At 46.3% G+C, this 23,209-nt stretch overlaps 2 protein-coding genes across 8 annotated transcripts in view; one reads left to right on the forward strand and one right to left on the reverse strand.

Moving 5' to 3' along the window:
• Positions 1-23,209, reverse strand: part of LOC139759876 (uncharacterized) — a 406,891-nt gene that overhangs the window by 6,593 nt on the left and 377,089 nt on the right. For all 7 annotated transcript variants that reach the window (XM_071682396.1, XM_071682397.1, XM_071682398.1 and 4 more), the window contains 3 exons: positions 22,144-22,260; positions 11,589-11,763; positions 802-926 (listed from right to left, as the gene is read on the reverse strand). In XM_071682396.1, coding sequence (XP_071538497.1) covers positions 802-926; positions 11,589-11,763; positions 22,144-22,260 — 417 coding nt within the window. The remainder of the gene's footprint in view (positions 1-801; positions 927-11,588; positions 11,764-22,143; positions 22,261-23,209) is intronic.
• LOC139759875 (uncharacterized) lies at positions 1,804-9,333 on the forward strand. The gene is made up of 2 exons (XM_071682395.1): positions 1,804-1,961; positions 3,521-9,333. Exon 2 carries the CDS (start codon positions 3,525-3,527, stop codon positions 8,931-8,933), a length of 5,409 nt encoding a protein of 1,802 aa, XP_071538496.1. The 5' UTR covers positions 1,804-1,961; positions 3,521-3,524; the 3' UTR covers positions 8,934-9,333.

A 23,209-nucleotide genomic window follows, 5' to 3' on the forward strand; every position in this document is an offset into this window, starting at 1 on the left:
ATACTGATCATCCAAATACATTTTCGCCTATTCTTTTGGTCTTCATTTATCACACTCTCCTCTTCCTCTTACGCAGCGTTATTCTATATCATATGTGTATATATTTACTATTTTTCTTTTGCCATACAAGACCCTTCGACTGAAGTGCCAGGCTCGCTACACTGGTGAGAGAGAGAGAGAGAGAGAGAGAGAGAGAGAGAGAGAGAGAGAGAGAGAGAGAGAGAGAGAGAGAGAGAGAGAGTCTCTCTCTCTCCCTCCACCTTATGGTCCTCACATTACCCGCTCTCTTGGTTCCATAAAATTCTATTGACGTTCTCATCCGTCTAAATAATTCAATGATGCGCGTAATTGCTTCGTGAGAGTGTGTTCACCTGCCACACACACACACACACACACACACACACACACACACACACACATACACACCACAGAAACAGAAATGAGGGGAGGGGAGCAACAGTTACAACAGTTAAGACAACAGAAACAATGCTTATTCCACCCTTCTCTTATTTGTTTACAATCACTTCCTCTGACTAGGATTGCTGAGTCGGCCCTGTTTCCCTTGTAGTTGTAGTAACTACACAGGGAAATACTACACCTCCTGAATTAGAAGTGTTGAAGTGATGCTGGAACGAGAGAGAGAGAGAGAGAGAGAGAGAGAGAGAGAGAGAGAGAGAGAGAGAGAGAGAGAGAGAGAGAGAGAGAGAGAGAGAGAGAGAGAGAGTCGGTTGCAGAGATCGCTGACAGCTCAATCAATCGACTAGACAACAGAGGAGGTTCACTGGGGGGGAAGCAAATTACCTTGAGGAACTCCGGTATGTAAACCTTAGGATCTAATTCCGTCACAGGCGGCCAGACGATGTTCCTCTGGATCTCCAGCAGGCGCTCGAAGTTCTTGAGCCACTTCATCTTATCGTCCAGCTCCCCTGGAAGGTCATCATGGAAGAACTTTAGCTCTGGTGGTTACTGATGGTGGTGGGTGGGTGAGAGAGGGTGTATATGTGGGTTTGTACGTGGCTCGTGGTGGTGGAGAGTGTCATGGGGGGTGTGGGAGATAATGTTGGGGAGGTTATGTTTAGACGGGGGAAAGTGTGAGGTGGAGAGAGAGAGAGAGAGAGAGAGAGAGAGAGAGAGAGAGAGAGAGAGAGAGAGAGAGAGAGAGAGAGAGAGAGAGAGAGAGAGAGAGAGAAAGAGAGAGAGAGAGAGAGATGGGGTTATATATTGATAAATAATACATATATGTATATATAGATAGTATACATGTATGCATGTGTATGTATTGTGTGTACGTAGGTGCATGTGCAAGTGCGTGTGAGGATGTGTGAGAGTTGACTCATCTGATGGTGATAAGCTACACACAGACACACACACACACACACACACACACACACACACACACACACACACACACACACACACACACACACACACATACACACACACAATCACACACCGTTCTCCCATCACCATGAGCATCAATAACACTGAAAAACACACTGATATTCTTCCAATCAACCATTTTTGAACAGTTATATGATGAGTTGCCATAACTGATATCATCCTATATGATTTATTAAAGCTATTAAGATATCTAGATATGAAGCATATGATATACCATATAGTTCAACGGAAGATATAGAATCTGGACGATGAATATGATATAGAATAAGTAGAGAGAATTTTAACATTTGATAACCCAGAAAGCACAGATATTGTTATCAATTAGATTAGCGCAGAGATAAGCGATCAGCCCGCCTCGTTATCAAGACAATACACCAACATGACATATTTTCAGTGATAGTGCAGACAATGGCGTGTCCAGGGCAGACAATATCACAGGTACAGAAGCTGTGAGCTAACACCCTCCTACTGCTGTCTCCTACTGCTGTTCCTCCAGCGGTCCTCAGTATCTGATCTTCATGGGAACCAACTAAAGGCCTTGAGGGACCCCGTGACTGCAGGTATAGTTGGAATGAGACGCGGTGAAAGCTTTGTGTACACTGACGTTACCAGCTTCTTTCGACTTTATTCATTCTCTCTCTCTCTCTCTCTCTCTCTCTCTCTCTCTCTCTCTCTCTCTCTCTCTCTCTCTCTCTCTCTCTCTCTGTCCTTCTCCATCTCATACATGTACACAGACACACACATGTGCCCACAAACGAACAAATATATATAGACACACACACACACACACACCCTCATTTTCTCTCTTTGTCTCTGTCTTTTTTTGTTTTCTCCGATTCTCTCCCCTACGCTGCTTATATCTCCCCTTCCCCTCTCCCACAAGCCTTGAGTGCCAGTAATCAGATGACGAATATATCTCGGGTATATGATATGAACATGAACTGTGAACACATACCTATATACATCACACCTAGTGGTGGACACATGCATAAGCTCTGGTCGAGATGAAGAGTATTCGTTTTTCAAGTAGTTCCATTTTCAAGCCAAAGAATCGAAATTTCTGGTCCACTGATATTGAGGATATGTCGCTCTGTGGTGTAGTGATGTGCTGCTCTGTGGTACAGTGATGTGTGTCACTATCGTACGGAAAAATTTCTATGTATATTCTATGCCACTGCAGTTCCTTGAATGGTTGTAAACTGGCAGCATCATTATGAACTAATTTCCCACAGTATCTATACCCATTTTGTACCGCTTGAAAGTACCATCTATCTATCTATCTGTCTATCTATCTATCTATCTATTAATCTATCAATCTATCTATCTATACATATTCTGTTACAGCCATGATATACGTGCTGTTAACTGTCCAGTTCCCCCGTCTACCCACAGGTATTTTAGCTCTTCCTTGAGAGGCCCATAACGTAGTTTTAGGATGACCCTGAGCGCCTGAAGAAGGTGTACAAGGACTGGTCACTGGTGGGGCATAACTTGGCGTCGACGAAGGTCATGACCCATGGCAACTGATGGGACTAAAACCCAAATAACCGATCATCCAGACTAACCTTGATTTGATTAGTTAATTGAACGAATAATTAGCTACCGACTTCCATTAATATTTACTTTAAAACATTTTTTTTTTGGAGGCCATGTATCTGTTGTGTTCCCCCGACCGTACCCTGCTACATCGGTGTTTCTCGAAGAATAATGACACAAATGATATTCTCCTTTGATTTGGCTTCCCCGCTGCTGATGCCGCTGCTCAGTGTGTGTGTGTGTGTGTGTGTGTGTGTGTAATATATCATAGTGTCCAGCCTACCCAGCGACTAGGCTAAAAATAATGTCATTTCGTCCGGTTGACCGTAACACAAAGACCAGCTCTCCACTCTCAGTTAATTAAACGTCACTTTATTTCTCTCTTAATTAATTCTAAATTTCTATTCTTTTTCACTTTTTTTTGAGTTAAAACAGCAAATTTATTTTCAAGTCATTCTACTTTCTCTTTTTTTTTTTAATGTGGGTTTGAAAGAAAGGGGAAAAATTAAAGAGAAAAAATATTTTGTCTGGAGCGTTTTTTCTTTTTTTTTCCGTTTTTAATTGGGTGTCTACTGTGTTGCAGAGTCATGGACGAGGCCAGGCTTGAGTGCAGCGAGTGCCACTTGAAGTACGACAAGGGGAAGAGGTGTCCCCGCTCACTGTTCTGTGGCCATACCTTCTGCACCCACTGCCTGGAGCAGGTTATAGCGAGGGGGACGCGGCGGTGCCCTACCTGCAGCCGGCCCTTCATCGCCCTCTCTGCCGCCCAGTTGCCCACAGACTTCAACCTCCTGAAGGCCGCCACGTCGTCAACACCTCGCACGCCAGCTTTCAGAACATCTGATAGTACTTCCAGTCACGAGTGGAGGTCTGGAACCTCCGCCTTACCGTCATCTACCCTCCAGACAAGTAGTTCAAGAGGAGGGCCGACCTCTCCCTCTTCCTATACTCAAGGTCTGAGATCCACGGCCTCTACCACAACTACCAGGGGACTGGATCTACCTGCTATAGGGAGGAATGTGAGAACCTCCTCACACTCAGGCTCAGGACTCCCCTTAGGGTCCGCCGCCTCTACCAGGTCCCTCTCTAGTGATTCAGGGTCAAAGCTTAGACTCTCCGACGACCCTAAGGGGCTATCTTCTCCTGATAACAGCTGGAGTAAAGATGATGTAGACGCACCTCGCTCAGCAACCTATTCGAGGTTCAACAGCGAAGAATTGAGAGAGAGTCGACCACAGTCGACTCTCTCATACGAGCTTCCGACTATAAGTAACCCGTTCAGCGTCAGTAACAGGGGTTCCAATGTATCCCAGTCATCCTCAGAGACTAACGGGACTGTTGGTCTGAGAGATGAAGGCTTGTCCAGTACAAGTCACCTGTTATCTAACGGTTCAACTGAGATTTCAACAGAGACGCGACGTTCCAGAACGTCTCATCGCTTCAACACCTCGAGTGACGAATCTTTGAACACAACAGCTTCAACTTCCCGTGAATCAGAATCGAAGCACGTTCAAACCAGACCCATAAGTTCGGTCCAGTTGCCCCTCACGAACAGAGTGTCCAGGCTTCTTTCCCAAGACCAGAGGTCGACCGACTCGTCCTCCAGTGAACATGATAGTTCGTCGAAGTCAACAAGAGTCTCTGATCCTGTAGTCTCTACAGCGTCCAACGCCGCATTTCCGAAGCTTTCCAAGTTCGACTCAACACTCCGTAGCTCTGCATCAGGCACTTCCAGTGACACCAAAGCAGAGGTAGATGAGGTAGATAGGAGTATTTCCAGTCGAGAGAGGGATGAGAACTTAGTGTGGAGAAGAAACACCACTGCTGATGCAAGAAAGTCGAGAATGAGAGACTCCAACACTCCAAGCCACGTCCTGAAGATGTGTCGTTCCATCACCACCAAATCTCGAAATCTGTCAAGTAATGAAGATGATTCCAGGACAGCCAGTGCTGCCCCATCGTCGTCTGAGACTGACACAAAGACTCGTGAAAAGTCCTTCGCTCGAGGCCTGAGTCATGAGTCACCTGGCTTTGGAGACGATATATCACCAACTCCTCTTCGTTCCAGGGAAGATCCAGGATCCTCCAGAGGTCTCCTTGGAAATCTATCGCCTTCCAGCAGTTACCGAAGTGATGACGGTCAACCTGATGGTGAATACAACGAAGCAACGTCTGATAGTGAAAATAGGGATCCAAATCTATCTCGTCCTCAGGCAGTTAGTAAATTCAACTCTCCCTTAACAAGGATGAGAGAAAATGTGGCAACCCAAAGACGAACTTCTGTTCCATCAGGAAGCGCTAATGAGACAACTCACCAAGAGAGAGTCAAGGATTCGTCCAGTGCGAAGTGGAAAATGACTGAGTCCTTCGACAAAGAAAACGTAGACATCACCCCCAGCCAACATCAGACAGGAAGGATGTTTAGGACTTTTGATAAGACGAGGAGGCTCGACCGCTCGCTCTCAGCCAGCCTGAAGGACCTTAGTGGATCTACGAGAGAGAGTGAAGGAAGAAGGAGAAGTGTGAGTCCTGACACAGTTCTGACTCGAAGTCGGTCGACGGAACTAGAAAACGTTCGTGAATCACAAAGTGGCGTGTCTTCCAGCACTTCCAGGGAGGCTGGAAGATTAGCCCGATCTTCTACACTCAGTGCTCGTCTGTCCGCCAGAACAGGCTTCATCTCAAAAACAATTACGGAAGAAAACGAAGAAAACCTGAAGGGAAATCGGTCGCCAGCAGAGGAAAACTATCATGGCTCTGGAAAAGTGTCAAATACGTTCGACCAAGAGACGAGGTCGGCTCAAAGATCTTCTCTAAGTGCTCGTCTGATGTCCAGGACGAGTTACTTATCAAGGACGAGCAGCGCGGGGGTGGACGCCGTCACGCCTCGACGACTGAGGGAGGACCAAGGCGACGCCCCAGCTGGAGAACAGAGCTCACCCGATCCAGGTGCGAGGCTGACAAGTAGTTCATTGTCGAGAATGCGAAGAACGAGGAGTGAGGATCACCCACCGACCAGCTCTTGGTCAGACGATTCTGTTCATTCCGTCGCTCGACGGGTGGAAAAAATAACTCAAACGGAGAGCCATAAGACCAGAGAGACTAGCAGCGTCGACCCAGGTGGTACAGATGAAGCCGCAGACTCCTCGAACACAGCGCCGAGTCTTCCCCTCTCTCCTCCACCTACTACAAGCAATAGCATCTTCCCCGACCTCCGTCAGCAGGGAGACGGTAACGAGCGACGGGATGAGGATGTGTCTGAAGACCAGACTGACGAAGACGAGTCCTCTGCAACAGACGGTGAATTCTGGGACTCGACCCAGGGAGATAAACTCGGCACTAACAAGGCTTCAAGCGGAGTGGCTGACCCCTCTACTGACGGTGAACTGAAGAGTGGAAAAGTGGAGCCAAAATCCCTCAGTCAACGAGGAAGATGGAGGAGATATCGGTCGGTTGACTCTGGGAGCGAAGACGAGACACGTATTGCAAAGACATCACACAAGACCTCGAAATACCAAGGGGAGGTCACCTCTCATGAAAAACCCAGTGCTTTAGCGTCAGACGGACCATCATCTGCCTCTAGTTGGAGGTCCGGATCCACTTCCTCTCGCTCTAGTTACCATTCGCCGTTGGGAGGGAAATCCCTGAGAACCGCCAACTCGAAGACATCGCTCGGTTCCTACGGTGATCACATCGCTCGGGCGAAAGGGACAGAGGGAGATTCAGCTACGAGGCCAAGTCTGTCGCTACCTACCGACACTACCGCGGGCGATACGACTCCTGCAGAAGGAATATCAGCCTCCAGCGGGGAGGGGAAGAGGCTCCATCGGCCTTTATCTAGCACAGGGGAATCGCCGCGTTTCAGAGCTTGGATGGGTAGATCCAGCCGGACGGTACAAGACTCCAGTAAAGATCTGGATGATGGCAGTACCAGTCCTGCATCGAAGACTTCATGGCTCAGATCAACGAAGTCTCTTCCTCTGATTTCTAGCGACTCTGGCAGAGGGCAAAGAGGGGAAGACAAAGGAGGACATGACCTGCGTCTGACTAGTTCTTGGTGTTCTGCCACAGATGAATCGCCTCGAAGAGGTAAACTGTCAGATCCTGGCGAAGACAGAAGCCAGAGTGAGGACGGCAGTGAAGACAATGACACAGATGACAGTGAGAACACACTCAACAGCTGGCGAGGGTTCGACAGTCACCTGGAGTCACAAGAGTACAGACGCACGACCAGCGAACATCAAAGGACATACCAAGGACCTGAATCGAATAGTAATCTACACAGAGGGCCACCAGCTGCCGAAGGAGACGATACGAACACGCAACACGTAAAGTCAGCAAAGAATGGTGCATCTGATGAACAAAATAAGGACTCCAAGAGCACAAGAGATGAAGGTGTTGAGGATCCACACACTGGTGGAGCAGCAAACACCTCTCGTCCCAGACTTACGACGAACGACTTGCGACTCAAGTCCTCCGATGACTTCGATGTACCACGAACACATACAGCACCAGTGGGTAAAAATCTTGAAGCCAAGCTCTCTCGTCCTGGTACCAGTAGCAGCGTTCAGGATATCTGGCGGGCGAGGAACGCAAAGAACCGAAACTTCCTGGCGGCGAGAGCGAGACAAACTCACAACACCGCTAACGAGGCACAAGGCAAGGCAGACATAAGTGACTCTGGCGTTCAGCAGCGTCAGTCTCGTTACCAGATGCGAGACGCTCTCAGCACAGACACAGAACAGGGACGCTCACAGCCAAATTCGTTGTCTCTTAGGCTGAGTTTTCTGCGTTCTAATCTTCAACATAAGACGGAAGAGGAAGAGAAGGAGGAGGAGGAGGAGGAAGTGAAGCAGGTGGAGGACCAATCGTCAGAGAGGGTGTCAACATTTGCCAATCGACAACAGAAACTTACCCAATCAAGGCAAAGTCAATTTGACGGTGAGAGTGGAGGTGAACTCGCTAGAGCACGAAGTGTAGACAGTCAGGAGTTCAGCCTGCCTCCCTCCACTTCTACAGGCACCGGGGACATTGATGACGCTAAGAGAGTTAAGGCAAACCCATCAAATGCTGATCAGAAGCAACAGTCTCCAAGTGACCAGACTGAAGCTCAAACTCTTGCTGAGGATGACATGGAAATGAGTGAAGACACGAATCAACGAATCACTTCCCTTCACTCGTCTGATCTTGGCAGAGACGATGTAGATGGTCCACACTTGTGGAAAGTACCAGGTACCTCGAAGCCAAGATTGGCCAGACCTGCTGTTCCTGAGACGGATTCAAATGCTTCACAAACTAGGCCAATGACGCAGTTCCACCTCGAGCAGGATTCAAGCTTGACATCCAATGGAGTGAAGGCGTCTCTTAAAGGGAAGATCCGTACTAGTCCTTCAGTAACGAGCAGTGGATTCCAACCGGTGGATAAAGCAGAACCAGCGCTGGCATCTTGTACACCCGAAGCACCGCCTGGGGTCGGTTCTTGCAGCAACCACGGCTTACTACTGCACCTGTACTGCAAGCGATGCGAGGAGTGGGTGTGTGACAGCTGCTTAGATATCCTCCATCCTCCTCCTCCCGACGGGCGCTGTCAGGTCATCTCAGCGACTGAGGCTGTCGTGCACATGAAGATGACCCACTCTGAGTTCCTCAACTCCAGAGTCAACGCCCTGGACCACTTCAGGGAAGAGCTGAGCAAACTCCTGATGGAGTGCGACTGCAGCATCGCCGAACACGACGCCAACATAAACCAACTGAGAGTGAGACTCGAGGAGGAGAAGGGACTCCTCGGAGGCATCGAAGCCATGAGGAGCCTCGTGCTGCAGAAGATGAACCAGATCGACTACTGGGAGGACGTGTTGCAACGGAATGCCACGCGCATCAACCGGTCATCTTCGTCGCAGGAGATCATGAGTGCTGTGCAGGTCAACAGGAGCAACATCTTGGCCAACATCATGGGAGGTATGGCCCTCCCAGAGGCCACCTTGAACCAGCGTTGATCTATCTTCTGTGTCTGGAGGGGGGTCAGGCGTCACTCAAGATCACAACCATGTGTAGATGTACATGAGAGTCAGAGGACATGGCAACTTCCCTGTGACTAATAGGATGTTGTGATCTTGACAACAACATCTCAGATTATTTTTGTCTTAATTCCTTTCAGATTAATTGAAGTCGAGTTGAATTACATTATGCCAGATCATGATCGCAATCACATTTGAAAATCATCTTTCTTTTTTTTTAATCATTTTATTTTCAGTTTTCATTTAACGAGTTATATTTCAAGTAATATAAAAACAAAAATGATTTATGGACGATAATCCCTTTGTTGCAACAATATTTACCAATTTATAAAGCAGTATATTTGTAATTTATTGAGCAATATATTTCTGAATCAAACTCTTTGAATACATTTCATTAAAAAACACATTTCCTTTGACCTTTGAGTCATCTCGATAAACAAAGCCATAATTAATGCCAGTGTTAACCTATAATGGCCTCCACTAATGACCATTGGACCCATTTGCCAGCTGATAACCCTCACGTAACACTCTAAGCACGTGCTTAAGGGACGTGCTGGTCATGCACCAGGGTCGTACCCACGTGGCGTTCCAAGGTGGTTAACGACGTGCACCAGCTGCTGGCGATCTCTCGAATGCCCCCCCCCCCCCCACTTCATGTCTAACGATAGAGGGTCCAAGAGGGGTAGGTGGGGGCACTGTGGGTCATATCGTCTGTCTTGCCAATTACCGTCTCGAACAATACTACTGTGACTGAACCGATAGCTCCTTCTATTGTGACTGATACGATAGCTCCTTCTATTGTGACTGATACGATAGCTCCTTCTATTGTGAATGATGCGATAGCTCCTTCTATTGTGACTGATACGATAGCTCCTTCTATTGTGAATGATGCGATAGCTCCTTCTATTGTGACTGATACGATAGCCCCTTCTATTGTGACGGTGTGTCTATTCTAATACTGTGACCTCGAATTCATTGCAATGCTGTGGTGTGTATTGCTATACTGTAATATTGTAAGGTTAAGAGACGGGGGCAGGAAGAGTGTAAAATCCCTTACCCCATTACCCAGACAGTAGTCACACACACACACACACACACACACACACACACACACACACAGATAACGTGCAAGCCAACGGACGTGAAGCAAACTAAAGCCTTTATCGCCTCCGGCAGATAAACCTCCTGTGTTCTGTGATAACAGTGTGGACATACCACAATAACGGAACGATCATACACCACAATACACATTGTGTATCAACGGGTCATACAAGAGGTCTGGGCGGTGGTTGAAACCACGTCGCTCAGACCTTCTGCTGTGGGGAGAATATCAAGGAATGACAGATATTCCACAACCTTATCTTACAACGTATGTTTCACAAATATACCCACATTCTCTCTCTCTCTCTCTCTCTCTCTCTCTCTCTCTCTCTCTCTCTCTCTCTCTCTCTCTCACACACACACACACAAACACAAAAACACATATTTCCAAGTGCGTACATAAACGCCATTGACTCTTATCTAATGAATGAAACAACAGATGGCGTTAGTGAATTGTTATTCATGACAACAGAAAATGAGATAAAAACCCCCGTATTATTTCTGTTTACTGACCTGTCCAAACCGTCATATTTTTCCACCATTAATTGTGTAAGCTCTCGTCACAACACCTGATCTTTTACCTGTGATAATGAATCTTTTTTTTATCGTTGTTTCAGTATGGTCCATCATATCATTTTCTAAGTACGTCCCGGATATGAATGTTAAGCAATCTAACGTGAAGTGCCTGGTTTAGTAGGAATGAGTTCGTAGTCTTGGCTATTTATGTTAATTAACCTAAAACTAGACTGTGTGGTTTAACAGACGCGCAACTTCGTTTATGTTAGGTGAAGAGGAAAGACAGACCATTCGTTGTCTTGCTGACGAAGACGCTAAACGTAAAACTTAATAATCTATCAGACAACGGCTGGTCCATAATCTATTAAGACTCCTTCTGATCAATAAGTCTATATAGACGAGTCCTGCTCCACAATCTATTTGACAACTGCTGCTCCATAAACTATTGGCAGCCAGTGGCCCATAATCTATCAGACATCTGCTGATCTATTGTTGATGAGACGACTCATGACTTATAATCTATTGGGGGAAGTGCTGGTCCATAATCTATTTGACACATCTGGCTCATGATCTAGCAGGTAGGCACTGATCTATGATCTATTAGACAAGGGCTGGTTTATAATCTATCTGACAAGTGCTAATCTATAGTCTAAATGACAAATGATAGTCCCTTGTCCAGAATCTATCAGGCATCTTTCATAATCTATCGAGCAGGTGTTGCTCAATGATCGATCAGTCTGCTGTAGGTAATGTCTATCAGTCTATCAGACACATGACGAGTACAATCATCACTCATTTCCCAAATGTGACATGTGAAATACTGAAAGAAAAATAAAAATGGGTTAAGTCAGGCAACATGATTAGGTAAGTTTACTAAAGATTAGAGCAAGACAAGGAGTTGAGAGAGAGAGAGAGAGAGAGAGAGAGAGAGAGGTCGGGTCGGGTCTAGGACAAGAGCAAGTGGCTAAGGTTAGTCGAGTGACAGACCTCACCTGGTTCATTCCACAGTCCACTTACTGAGGGAGTGTTCCTCCGCTTCGATGATCTCCCGGACGACGGCCCGTTCCTGGGGTTCCTCTGTCCTGGCTTCGATGTCCCTCAGAATGAGAGGAACCTTCATGATGTGTTGCACCGGCGCCACGAGCAGGTCCGTCAGTTGCAGCTTCTTGCACCGCGGATCTCTGTTGCACCACTGTGGATAACACGACTCGAAGTTAACGGGGGCAAGTCTCACGTTAGACAGTCGTAAATGCTGGACGTAAGTCCTTCATTCCAGTACTTGATTCCCTTCGTGAAGAAGCGAACGTAAGTAAAATTGGCATGTTTTGAGGAAAGAAATTCGCGGCTTTGAAGTTAATCTTAAAAGAAATCCGAATAGATATTCAATGTTTATGTATCTTGGTGTGTTTTTGAACGTGTAAATGTACCTGACAGATCCACCACAGGCTACGCACTGAGCTGTAAATAAGAGACAAAATGCTTGCCTCGAGTCTGGTGGGGAAATGAGATGAAAGATGGTCGTACATCCTGCTGGGGAAAAAGGCATCAGATTACATGTGGAGGCAGAGTAAACATGGCGGGAGTTCCATTCACGAAGAGACGGAAGAATGAGGCTTTTGTGTGTGTGTGTGTGTGTGTGTGTGTGTGTGTGTGTGTGTGTGTGTGTGTGAGGTATGAAGAGTAGTGTACACTCGCGTATTGCGTCTCTTGATCTAAACAAGTAAAGGCGAAATAGAAAGTATGTCATCCTAGGACTACGAAAGTGTTATATATATATATGTATATTTATATAGATAGATAGATAGATAAATAGATAGATATTGTATGAGTGTTATGCACATCTTTCCCGTACGTGTGGATCATGTAGAAGCAATGCTCTACTCCCGTCTCCAGGTCACGGGTCGTACATCCTATGGCCCACGTGATATTACATCAACTGGGCCGACTCTCGACTGGAAATTTCAAAGAGCCGCGTCCCCCAATACTAGAAGGCAGTAGCACCAACCCTAACCCACCCACCAGCCACCTTGTCAAGGGAACGGCACCACCCGCGTCAACAGGGAACCACGTCAAGGGTGAGGGAGGTGAGGGGGTTGGGTGTCGACGGAACCCCTCCGCAAAAGGAAGGAGGAAGGGGAGAGGAGATGGGGAATGGGGGGGTTGGGGATCGTGCTGATGAGATTACCATTCCACCACCGACCGACCCCATCCCCCACCTCCTCTTCCCATGGGTTCCCCAGTCGCGTCTGGAATGAATCGCCGCCCTTTCTCCTCCTCCTCCTCCTCCTCCTCCTCCTCCTTCATCGCCGCCCTTTCTCCTCCTCCTCCTCCTCCTCCTCCTCCTCCTTCTTCTTCAAGGACGCCGTCGTGGCCCCGGTTGTCGTAAAGCCCACGACGCTACGGGCAACGAGCGGGACTTTCGCCTCACGTGTGGAGAAGCATGTTTTCTTCCGGTCTGCGGCAGCGGGCGGTGATGATCAATCCAGGAGGCGGAAACGTCAGCGGGTGGCGGCGGGAGATGGGTGGATTACCGCCAGGGTACTGCGCCTCCCTCCCCGCTCAGTTGGAGATAATTAACCTATCGCTCGGGGGCTCATCCCATACATCCTGGCTTCGACGTGGCTGTAGCTATCTCCCGTGTGAGAGTTCAAGCTGACACGATCTCCCTCATGAGCCAATTCAAGCTGACACAATCTCCCTCATGTGCCAGTTCAAGGTGACACCATCTCCCTCATGTGCCATTTCAAGCTGACACGATCTCCCTCATGTGCCAGTTCAAGGTGACACAGTCTCCCTCATGTGCCATTTCAAGGTGACACGATCTCCCTCATGTGCCAGTTCAAGGTGACACAGTCTCCCTCATGTGCCATTTCAAGGTGACACGATCTCCCTCATGTGCCATTTCAAGCTGACACGATCTCCCTCATGTGCCAGTTCAAGGTGACACAATCTCCCTCATGTGCCATTTCAAGGTGACACAGTCTCCCTCATGTGCCATTTCAAGGTGACACAATCTCCCTCATGTGCCATTTCAAGGTGACACAATCTCCCTCATGTGCCAGTTCAAGGTGACACAGTCTCCCTCATGTGCCAGTTCAAGGTGACACAATCTCCCTCATGCTATATCTATCTACCCGCTCCTCTACTATAGTACCGCTCGTCGTATAGCGAAGGGTCCATGAGGATGAGGATGAGGAGGAGGAGGAGGAGGAGGAAGAGGAAGAGGAAGATGAGGAGTACGTCATGAGAATGTACGATACTGCTAAGCGGCCACAAGGATCCTCATTTCGAGTGTTTGTGTGTGTGTGTGTGTGTGTGTGTGTGTCTTTTACATAGGTAATATTACATCAAACAACCAAGTATCAGCAAGTATAAACCTCTACATTCCAACTTGGTCAGCTTGCAGTCTGGCATGACTAACTGTTGCAAACATATGTCAGGAACTGAGCCTTATCCTTATGTACACACCACACTGCCCTGAACCAAGATTAGGCAGGTGCACCCCCAAAGCGACCTCAGGTGGGTGTCCACCGAGGCTCAGCTTCCCTGAGAACCCTTAAAGAGAGAGAGAGAGAGAGAGAGAGAGAGAGAGAGAGAGAGAGAGAGAGAGAGAGAGAGAGAGAGAGAGAGAGAGAGAGAGAGAGACCTCCTTTAAGCCTGGACGTATGTATCTACAGCAGACGGCTTGCAGTGGCCAGTTGTTTACCGTCATTGTGAATCTGATATACACAAACTTTTTTCTTTTTTCCTCTCTCCTTTTATGGCCATGGGTCAAGTGGGGGAGGGGGGGGGCTAGATCCGTCTCCTGACGCCACTGAACCTTCTCCTGCTGACACTCTTACCATTTCCTGATGTGTTGACAACCGAAGGGAAAAGACGTGTTTCCTGGTGACCAGGTCTCGCTCCTGCATCACTATCAAGTTGCTCGATGTCAGACGTGAAAACTGATGAACATCTTCCACCTCCTCCCCCACCAGCTGGTTCAGACCTTTGCAGCTGGTTTATGGCATCTGGTTTATTGCTTAAACATATTCTCTTCCTATTGAAATAACTGAAGGAGACGAACAGCATGGAAACAGACCCCAAGAAGCGACCATAAATGACCAACGTATATGTTTATCTCCGGCTGTGGAGGAAGCCATGATGACTGTGTGGCACACATGTTGAGGACAGACTTGACTCTCGGCAATATCATCGGGTAATGGTCAACTCAGACGTACGTCCAGACATAAGTACATACGACAGACTGCAACTACAAAGACCTTGAGAGAGGTACGAGTATTGGGCAACTTGATAATCCACAGTTTACCCAAGAAGATAAAATATGTTTCTTAGACGTTCTTATTGCAATACACCTTACGTAAGAATAAGGATCGGCTAATGTTCGTACCAGAGACCTCACAGTGTAGTACAAAGGGAATCATCAAAGTATCCAACTGGTCTAAGAGCTCTTTGATCTAACAAAGGAAAAACATCTGGGTTCGAATCGGATTCCAAAGTTCAATCAATCGTTCGTATACCTGTCATTCGGAAGAACTTGCTATATAGAATAGTAATATAGGATCATAATACTATCCTCCAACTGCTCATCCCGTCATAGACCATCAGATCTTGTGTTCTTAATCCTTGCTCATACATATTGTCCTTCACCAGATAACCTCGATATAGATCCTAAGATTTTGTTATGTGTCCTTCTCATATACTGAGGCACATGTGTAAAAACCCAGGCATACATAAGCCATTCACTATATATATAGACAGATAGATAGATAGTTAGATAGATCAATAGGTGGCTAGATAGATATTTAGGTATTCTGATAACGAACTCGTGAGAGACGAGAAAAGTGAGCACAGATCCCCTACAAGAACCTCCTTTGAAGAGGGTTCGAACCAACATCAACCGTTAAATCCAGTCAACCCCTTTATGCCACCAGATGCCTGTGGTAACCAGATGAGTTGTTTTGGAGTGAGACTCCAACACCGCCCGATGATGGAGGAGGTCGAGGAGGAGGAGGAGGGAACAAGGAGGGAGGAAAAAAAAAAAGTGATAATGGTGTTTACTTAAGCAGCTGAGCACACAGTGATGGAGGCGTCATTCTACATACATGCATTTATTTCTTTATCTGTGCATTTATTCATTATTTACACAGAGGATATATATGTGAGGCACAGTCAAGTTCCGCTCTGTCCACGGATGGTTGCCCTGCTTAACTAGACAGAGGCCAGCCCCGACTGTCTGTAGACAGGCTGCCATCTCTATACGCTCGTCCCGTCTAAAGGGAAAGTTACACAGGCGTATATACGCATATAATGGGTGTCGGCTCGGGCGTATATGTGTACGTATAGCATAAGCTACATACGCATCTCTTCGACAGACCAAGTACGAGAGAATCTTACGTACATATGTAGATGTAGGGGATCGAAAATACATAAATCACTGACAGTTTGAGAATATAACATAAACTGCTATTTGGAGAGATGACTTTCATATAGTTATCCTCTTCATAGGATTACCTAACTAGTGTCCCTGGGCTGAGAGAGGGTGAATGGGGGGCTGGCAGAGCCGAAGGGTCATGGGGGGGTGGGATTGTTACGGGTAATGGCCTTAGGGGACACGAGGAAAGGGGGGAAGGGCAAAGGGGTGGGTGGGTTGAGGAAATAATTTTCGCTCTGTTTGCTCGGAAAATTACACCAACATATATTTTTTATCGAAATCGTTACGCTATTTTTAGCACCAATTTTTAATATTCTTGCCCCGGAGAAAAAGAAAAAAAAATAAATCCGATTTTTTTCCCCCTTTTTCAATGTTTTCCTCCCACTTATTCCTCTAAAAAAAGAATGTCGACTCAAGGATTTACGAAAAGAAATTAATCAAAAAGTGGGAGATAATATTTTAGGATACTTTTTCTTTTCTGGTACAGAAGCGATGTATTTGAATGCTTGAATATACATTCGTTTTTTTTCTATCAATCACCGACTGTTCCATTTTTGATCATACATTTCAACGGTGTCGATACTTCATCTTTCGATAATAGACGTAGTTTGTATCGTGTTGCGAGACGGTTGTATAGCGCTATATGAAACCGAGGCTCTATATTGCTACGTTAAGGAGGGGTTTCCGTAGTGCTCTGTTGGGTAAAGCATTATCATAGTGACACGCTTTGTGGAGAGGGCTTTGCTGTGCCATGTTGAGTAAAGGGGTTGGAAACCGCCTTGTTCTATAAGGGCTTCTGTAACGCTATGTTAAGTACAGAGTTCGAAACGCTTTGACTCAAGGGGTCAACTTTCGCTGTTATGAGTTAGCGTGTTTATATCTCTTGTGATCAATAGAACGTAGGTGGGTCTGTGATAAGCACAAGGTCCGTGGCGCATGCTCAAGATAAGATAAAGAGAAGATACATGGGGTCCTCACTATGTCTGGTATACTGGTGACGTGGCAGGAGGGGAGGAAAGTAACACAGATATGTATAAGGAGAACAGAATGGGGAAGGATGACGGAGAGGAAAAGGTAATAGGAAAGTCCAATTTTCGGGGATGAGATAGAAAATGAACATAGTTCTATACTGACATACAAATTAGATGATAATATATTAGTTGACGAAAGAGAATAGTTGAAGAAAAACCTATGCGATGTATTCTACTTTGGGGTGTGGGGAAAAAAAAAACATTGTGCTTGCAAGTCTGTTCTATGACTTTCATTGAAGAACAAGCAAGAATATTTGGAGCTACTTGTTCTACGTATTCCAACCCAAGGAGAAGAAGAGAGAGACAGAAGAATAAGAAAAATAAATGAAACATTAAATAGCAGAAGGAAGAGGGTGAGTGAGAATGGATGCCAAAAATATAGACGACAAGGAATTGGTTGGACATTTGGTTATGTGGATCCTCAAAAGGTGGCTCTCTGGGCTCTGCTGCTGGGGTCTGATTCCATCTCACGACTCCATTGGCTTGATAGGCTTCTGTTCCTTATACCTGGAAAGGGTACGAACGTATATCTATGACGAGGAAAAGTTTATAGTCCAAGATGTGATTGAACTCTTGCCACCAAAGCAAGACGTATATGACTCTATGAAACATTTCTACCGAAGCGATGTGAAATCTATTAGATTTTGAGTTGTTGATTTTATCTTTTTTTTTTTTTTAAACTTCGATAACTTTTAAACAAAAGTGTGATTAGATACATGTATTCACATATTCTTTTTTCATATTGTATCGTAGTAGATGTGACTTTTTTTCTGTTTTCAATTGATATTTTCTTTTTCATAGTGTTGTTTTAGAATGATAATCCTTAATGTTATGATCCAGAATACGCAATGTTTTCTGCTGGTATTTTCTTTTAAGAGGGAAATGTTCATCTATTCCTTACCATCCGTCGGTCCGTACGTTCGTGCATCTGTCTTTACCAACCGTCTGTCTGTCCATGTAACTGTCTGTCTCCTTTTGTTACTTCTCTGATATCAATTAACTCTCTCCTTCTCCCCTTTCTATGTTCTCTCTTTTCCTTTCAGTGCGTGCAAATATTTACCCCCACCCCATCTTACCCACTCTCTCTCTCTCTCTCTCTCTCTCTCTCTCTCTCTCTCTCTCTCTCTCTCTCTCTCCCTTACGACCAATGAAGGATTTAATTCCCATCACCAACTTCGCCTGACGCTTGGCACACAAAATGGTATACTTTCTTCCCCGCCTGAGCTCTAAGTGGGTTGGAGAGGCCTGGATCTCCTTCCTTAGTATCGAATGCGGCATTCATTACACGGGAGAGTGCTTTCACGGTCGCTCCCACCCCCTCTCCTCGCTCCCTGGTCCCAGACCAACTCCCATCATCAGCTGAGCACTCGACTGACACAACTTGAACGGAACCTTAACCTTGTTCCAGCGAAAATAGGGATATCACGAAGCACACAAAGGCCCGCCCGGGGGTCCGAGGCCATATAGGTTCGAACCGTGGGCGTGGCAGTCGGCCCCACAGCCAATGCAGGTGCTCATCCGACCTTCGGAATTGGTCGATTTAGGGGTATATCAGTATTAGGCTTGGGGTGTGTCTGTGTATACATAGACATGTGAGGGAAGACATGGCGCGTATACACGAAGCAGAGATATGGGATATGATTAAGGACATTAATAACTTCCAGCAATCTCTTTTGATTGACTTGTATACATTTCAGTTTGCTTCTATTTCAATTTCATTTCTCTTTTTCTTGACTTTTTCCTCCACCTTCCACCTATTTGTTTACCTTTATTCTTTCAATATCCTCTTTCCTCCTTTGTATCCCTTCTCTCATATTCATTCTTTTCCACCTCATTCCATTTTTTCCTTCTTCCTTCATTTCCTTGTCTGCCATCTCAACATGTGAGCCCGCTAAGCTTTCTTAAATTCCGAGCCAATTATCTTTTTTTTCTCCAAAATATTCTTCCTTCACCACCCTCTTCCCTGAATATCATTCCCGGCTTTAATGAGCTTTAGGGAAAGACAGTGAAAGAAAAGAAAGAAAAGAAAAAAATATGTAGGTCGATACGGATTCGGGAAAATTACAAGGGGACTCTGAGCTGGGAGAGGGAGAGAGAGAGAGAGAGAGAGAGAGAGAGGCTCTCTCTCTCTCTCTCTCTCTCTCTCTCTCTCTCTCTATATATATATATATATATATATATATATATATATATATACACACACACACACACACACACACACATCGTTCTCGTTAGCCTGGGTTCGACTCTCGGGTGCGCAATGGCAAAATTGTTTCTACATCACATTAGCCATAAGTGATACATGCACCTGACAGGTGACATATAAGAATCAAGGTATAATTGGGTCTCCGGCAGAGAACGAACACAATAATTATCAATTACCGTCCTGAGTAATTAGCCCACACTCCAATTAGGTCTGTATCGTCGTGTTTTGGTGAACTGAAAGGTAATTCACCAATTTAACCCAGCGTGAGAGTGAGGAAAAAAAAAAAAACCAAATGATCTTATAAATCCTTCCCTCCCGTTTTCTTTTTCTTTAATTTTCCAAAAGAAAAAACAGAGAAAGGGGGAGGGGAAGGTGGGGACCAAGTGAGGATATTCCCTCTAAGGCTCAGTCCACTGTTCTTAACGCTACCCTCGCAGACGCGGGAAACGGCGAATATGTATGAAAAAAAGAATTATATATGTAAGGCTTCTAAGTGGAGGACATCCATCTGGCGTGCACTAGCCGGGACACAGCCAACTCCTTGGAAACAGAAAGAACTCTCTCTGGAAGGACACGCGCTGGGCAGCAGCTGGGAGATAGCCAGCAACCTGGAAATAGATATCTCTTGTCTGTCGGCAATTTGCCGCATCACTTGCTGGCGAGATGGGTCACGGCAGCGAGTGATGGGTGCACGAACCCTCTCCCTCAACTCTGACGTGACCAGATGACGACTGCTAAACCATCAGCGCCACCCTGTGAGGACTGGCTGGATCTTGGTGGTCAACGTGCATGATGGTCACATGGCAACGGGAAACGTTTAGGGGCAAAACGGTATTCACAATATGTTTATATTCTCATCATTCACTGAAGAGTCGTCTGCTGGAACGTTCCTGGAAAGGAAGAAAGTGGCGCTTGATCCAGGAATGACCAATGAGTGAAAATGGATCCCTCAATGCGAAGACGTCCTTTCGTCTTCGATTATACACACACACACACACACACCTCTTGCGATCCTTTCTATGGCAACAGGAGGCTCTCGTGGATGACACACGTTCCAAGAACCATTAACCAACAGGTCTACTTGGATAAAGGCCCTCTCATCGTTAGCTGTGTGAGCTAGGGAAGTTCGCTTGTGCGGTTACCATAGCATCTACCATTCCTCGAATTCTACTGGAGATCTACCTTTATCTTTCTCCTCATCTCGAACATGAGTGTCTCTTTGTCGGAAACTGTGATGATAGTAGAAATATATATCATGGTAGATGCGTTGCGGAATGCATTGCGGAAGCTTCATGCACACACTGGAAAATTACCAGAGGGCATAGCACAGTCTGCATGATACGCAGTTGAAGACTGTATAGTCAGCATGATGCAAACTGAACGCATCATAGTCAGTATTATCTACAGTAAGGTCAGCTGCTTCAGTTACCCTCCCAGTAATGGCTGCAAGAGAATCATTACACACACATATATGTATATGTATCTATCTATCGTGTGTGGAAAGCGTATCTTTAAGATCTATTTTAGCGTTGAACACTGAACTAGTTGTGGTGCACGGAGTGAACGCGCCGCTGGCTTTCTAGTCTCCACCCTAAGTCGAGAGGTCGGTTCAGGAATGCGGAGAGGAGGAGGATTTTAGGTGAGGATTCTGTATAAGTATTGGGGGTTTTGTAGCACACTCAGAAGCACCAGCTTTGTAAGATCCCTGAAGAAGTGAGGTAAATACAGAGGAAGGCTCTCTCTCTCTCTCTCTCTCTCTCTCTCTCTCTCTCTCTCTCTCTGAAAGAGCAAGTAGGTCTTAGCTAAGGGTAGGAAGGCAGCTCTGGGTGCAGTAAGTAGTTAGATGAAGACGAAAGTCTCCTTTTTGTTTCTTCTTGTTCGTAGTTTTGCTGGACCTTAATAGACCTGGCGTGTATAAATATGACCTGAGGGATATGGCCCCTTTCCTCTTCGCCCCTTGGATGACCTGACGCCACATAAACCACTCCTGGATTAATGTCCTCAATTCCATTAAGTGACATGTGTAAGTGAAATGTAATTATTGTGTTTTTACAGCTCCTCAGCTGTTTCTGAGGTGATTACTTTAATCTGTTGTCCTGGCAAAAAGAGAGAAAGAGAGAGAGAGAGAGAGAGAGAGAGAGAGAGAGAGAGAGAGAGAGAGAGAGAGAGAGAGAGAGGTGCACGTCATATCCTGGTCATATACAAGACCACTGGTGCGTGACGAGGCATCCTTCGCATTAAAGTTGGGTGAGCTTTTGAGCCATGGTGACCTAGAGATAGCTCTCTCTCTCTCTCTCTCTCTCTCTCTCTCTCTCTCTCTCTCTCTCTCTCTCTCTCTCTCTCTCTCTCAGGGTAGCAAGAGCGGGCTCTACCTACCTAACTGGCGGGAAGCACCTTATGAGCTTTATGAGTATTCTGGTACGACCCTTGAGCAGGACGGTACGACCCTTGAGCAGGACGGTACGACCCTTGAGCAGGACGGTACGACCCTTGAGCTGGACGGTACGACCCTTGAGCTGCGAGGGTACGACCCTTGAGCGCGAGGTACGACCCTTGAGCTGGACGGTACGACCCTTGAGCTGGACGGTACGACCCTTGAGCAGGACGGTACGACCCTTGAGCAGGACGGTACGACCCTTGAGCAGGACGGTACGACCCTTGAGAGCGAGGGCACGACCCTTGAGCAACAGGGTGTAACCTTTGAATACAACGGTGTGATCCCCTTGATATGATGACCTTTGACCTGACCCATATCAAAGGACAGAGTAAAGGTCAAGCCATCATACCTAATGGTCGTACCATCGTACGTCTGCACCTAGGATTCGAACCCAGCCCCTAGCGGGCCAGTGAGTAAGGAAGACACATGAGTAAGGAAGACACGTGAATGGCTAACGCACTCACCTTTTCGAATTCACAGAATTCCAGTTGACGCCGCAGTGTCTCGAGGTAGTTGAGTGCGTTGATGTAGTTGAGTGCGTAGCGATGGTACGCCTGACATAGCATGGTGGCCTTGCTGCCCTGTAGTGATCCACCCACGACGCCAGCAGGATGGGGTGCGTTGAGGCAAGAACGGGCGTTAGGGGGGTGAGAGGGCGAGGAGGAGAGTAAACACGTTAGGAAATAGGTTTAACGATGGAGAGAGAGAGAGAGAGAGAGAGAGAGAGAGAGAGAGAGAGAGAGAGAGAGAGAGAGAGAGAGAGAGAGAGAGAGAGAGAGAGAGAGAGAGAGAGAGAATGATGATAGTTCCGATCGGGGATTCGAACCGTGGAGTTGACTAACCAAGTTAAGTGTCCAAAGACAAAGATACATATGGGTAGAAATCCCCAGCTCACCAGTTGAGGGAGGAGGGGAGCTAATAACCCCAAAGTCGTGGGGACATTTCAGATGGAGTCCTAAGGAATGAGGGACATTAAAGGATGGAATCCCAAGAAATGAGAGACATATAAGATGGGACTCCAAAGAATGAGGGATATTCGAGGTGGATTCCCAGGGAATGAGGTAAAGTTGAAATAAGAATTCCAAGAAAACACTGGAAGGAGAAGGTGGTTCAGGTGTGGCCAACACAGGTGTGTGCAGGTGTACAGACGTAGAGAACCAGTCAGGTGTGTCGCCTCGTAGGCTGTCTGTGTGGGGAGCAGGTGTGTTGGTATGACACTGATGATCAATAAAGACTCACCCAGTCTGGGTTGAGGTTAGGGAAGAGAAAGAGAAACAGAAAGAGACCGAAACATCATGGATGAAGTAGCTTAAAATATTAAGACTTTATAATTGGCATCTTCATTAAATTTACATTTTAATCTTTGGACTGATATAAGAGTACGTAAGAATGGTGGTTATTCTGGAAATACCAGTACGATAAAAAAAACTGCATGGAATCCATAATCCATTATTTGTAGAACATCAAAAACAAAATCATTGTTAGTCAGAAACGAATAGAGACGATAGATAGAGGCAAATAGATACTCTA

The sequence above is a fragment of the Panulirus ornatus genome, chromosome 34 (assembly GCF_036320965.1).
Source record: "Panulirus ornatus isolate Po-2019 chromosome 34, ASM3632096v1, whole genome shotgun sequence".
Lineage (NCBI taxonomy): Eukaryota > Metazoa > Arthropoda > Malacostraca > Decapoda > Palinuridae > Panulirus > Panulirus ornatus.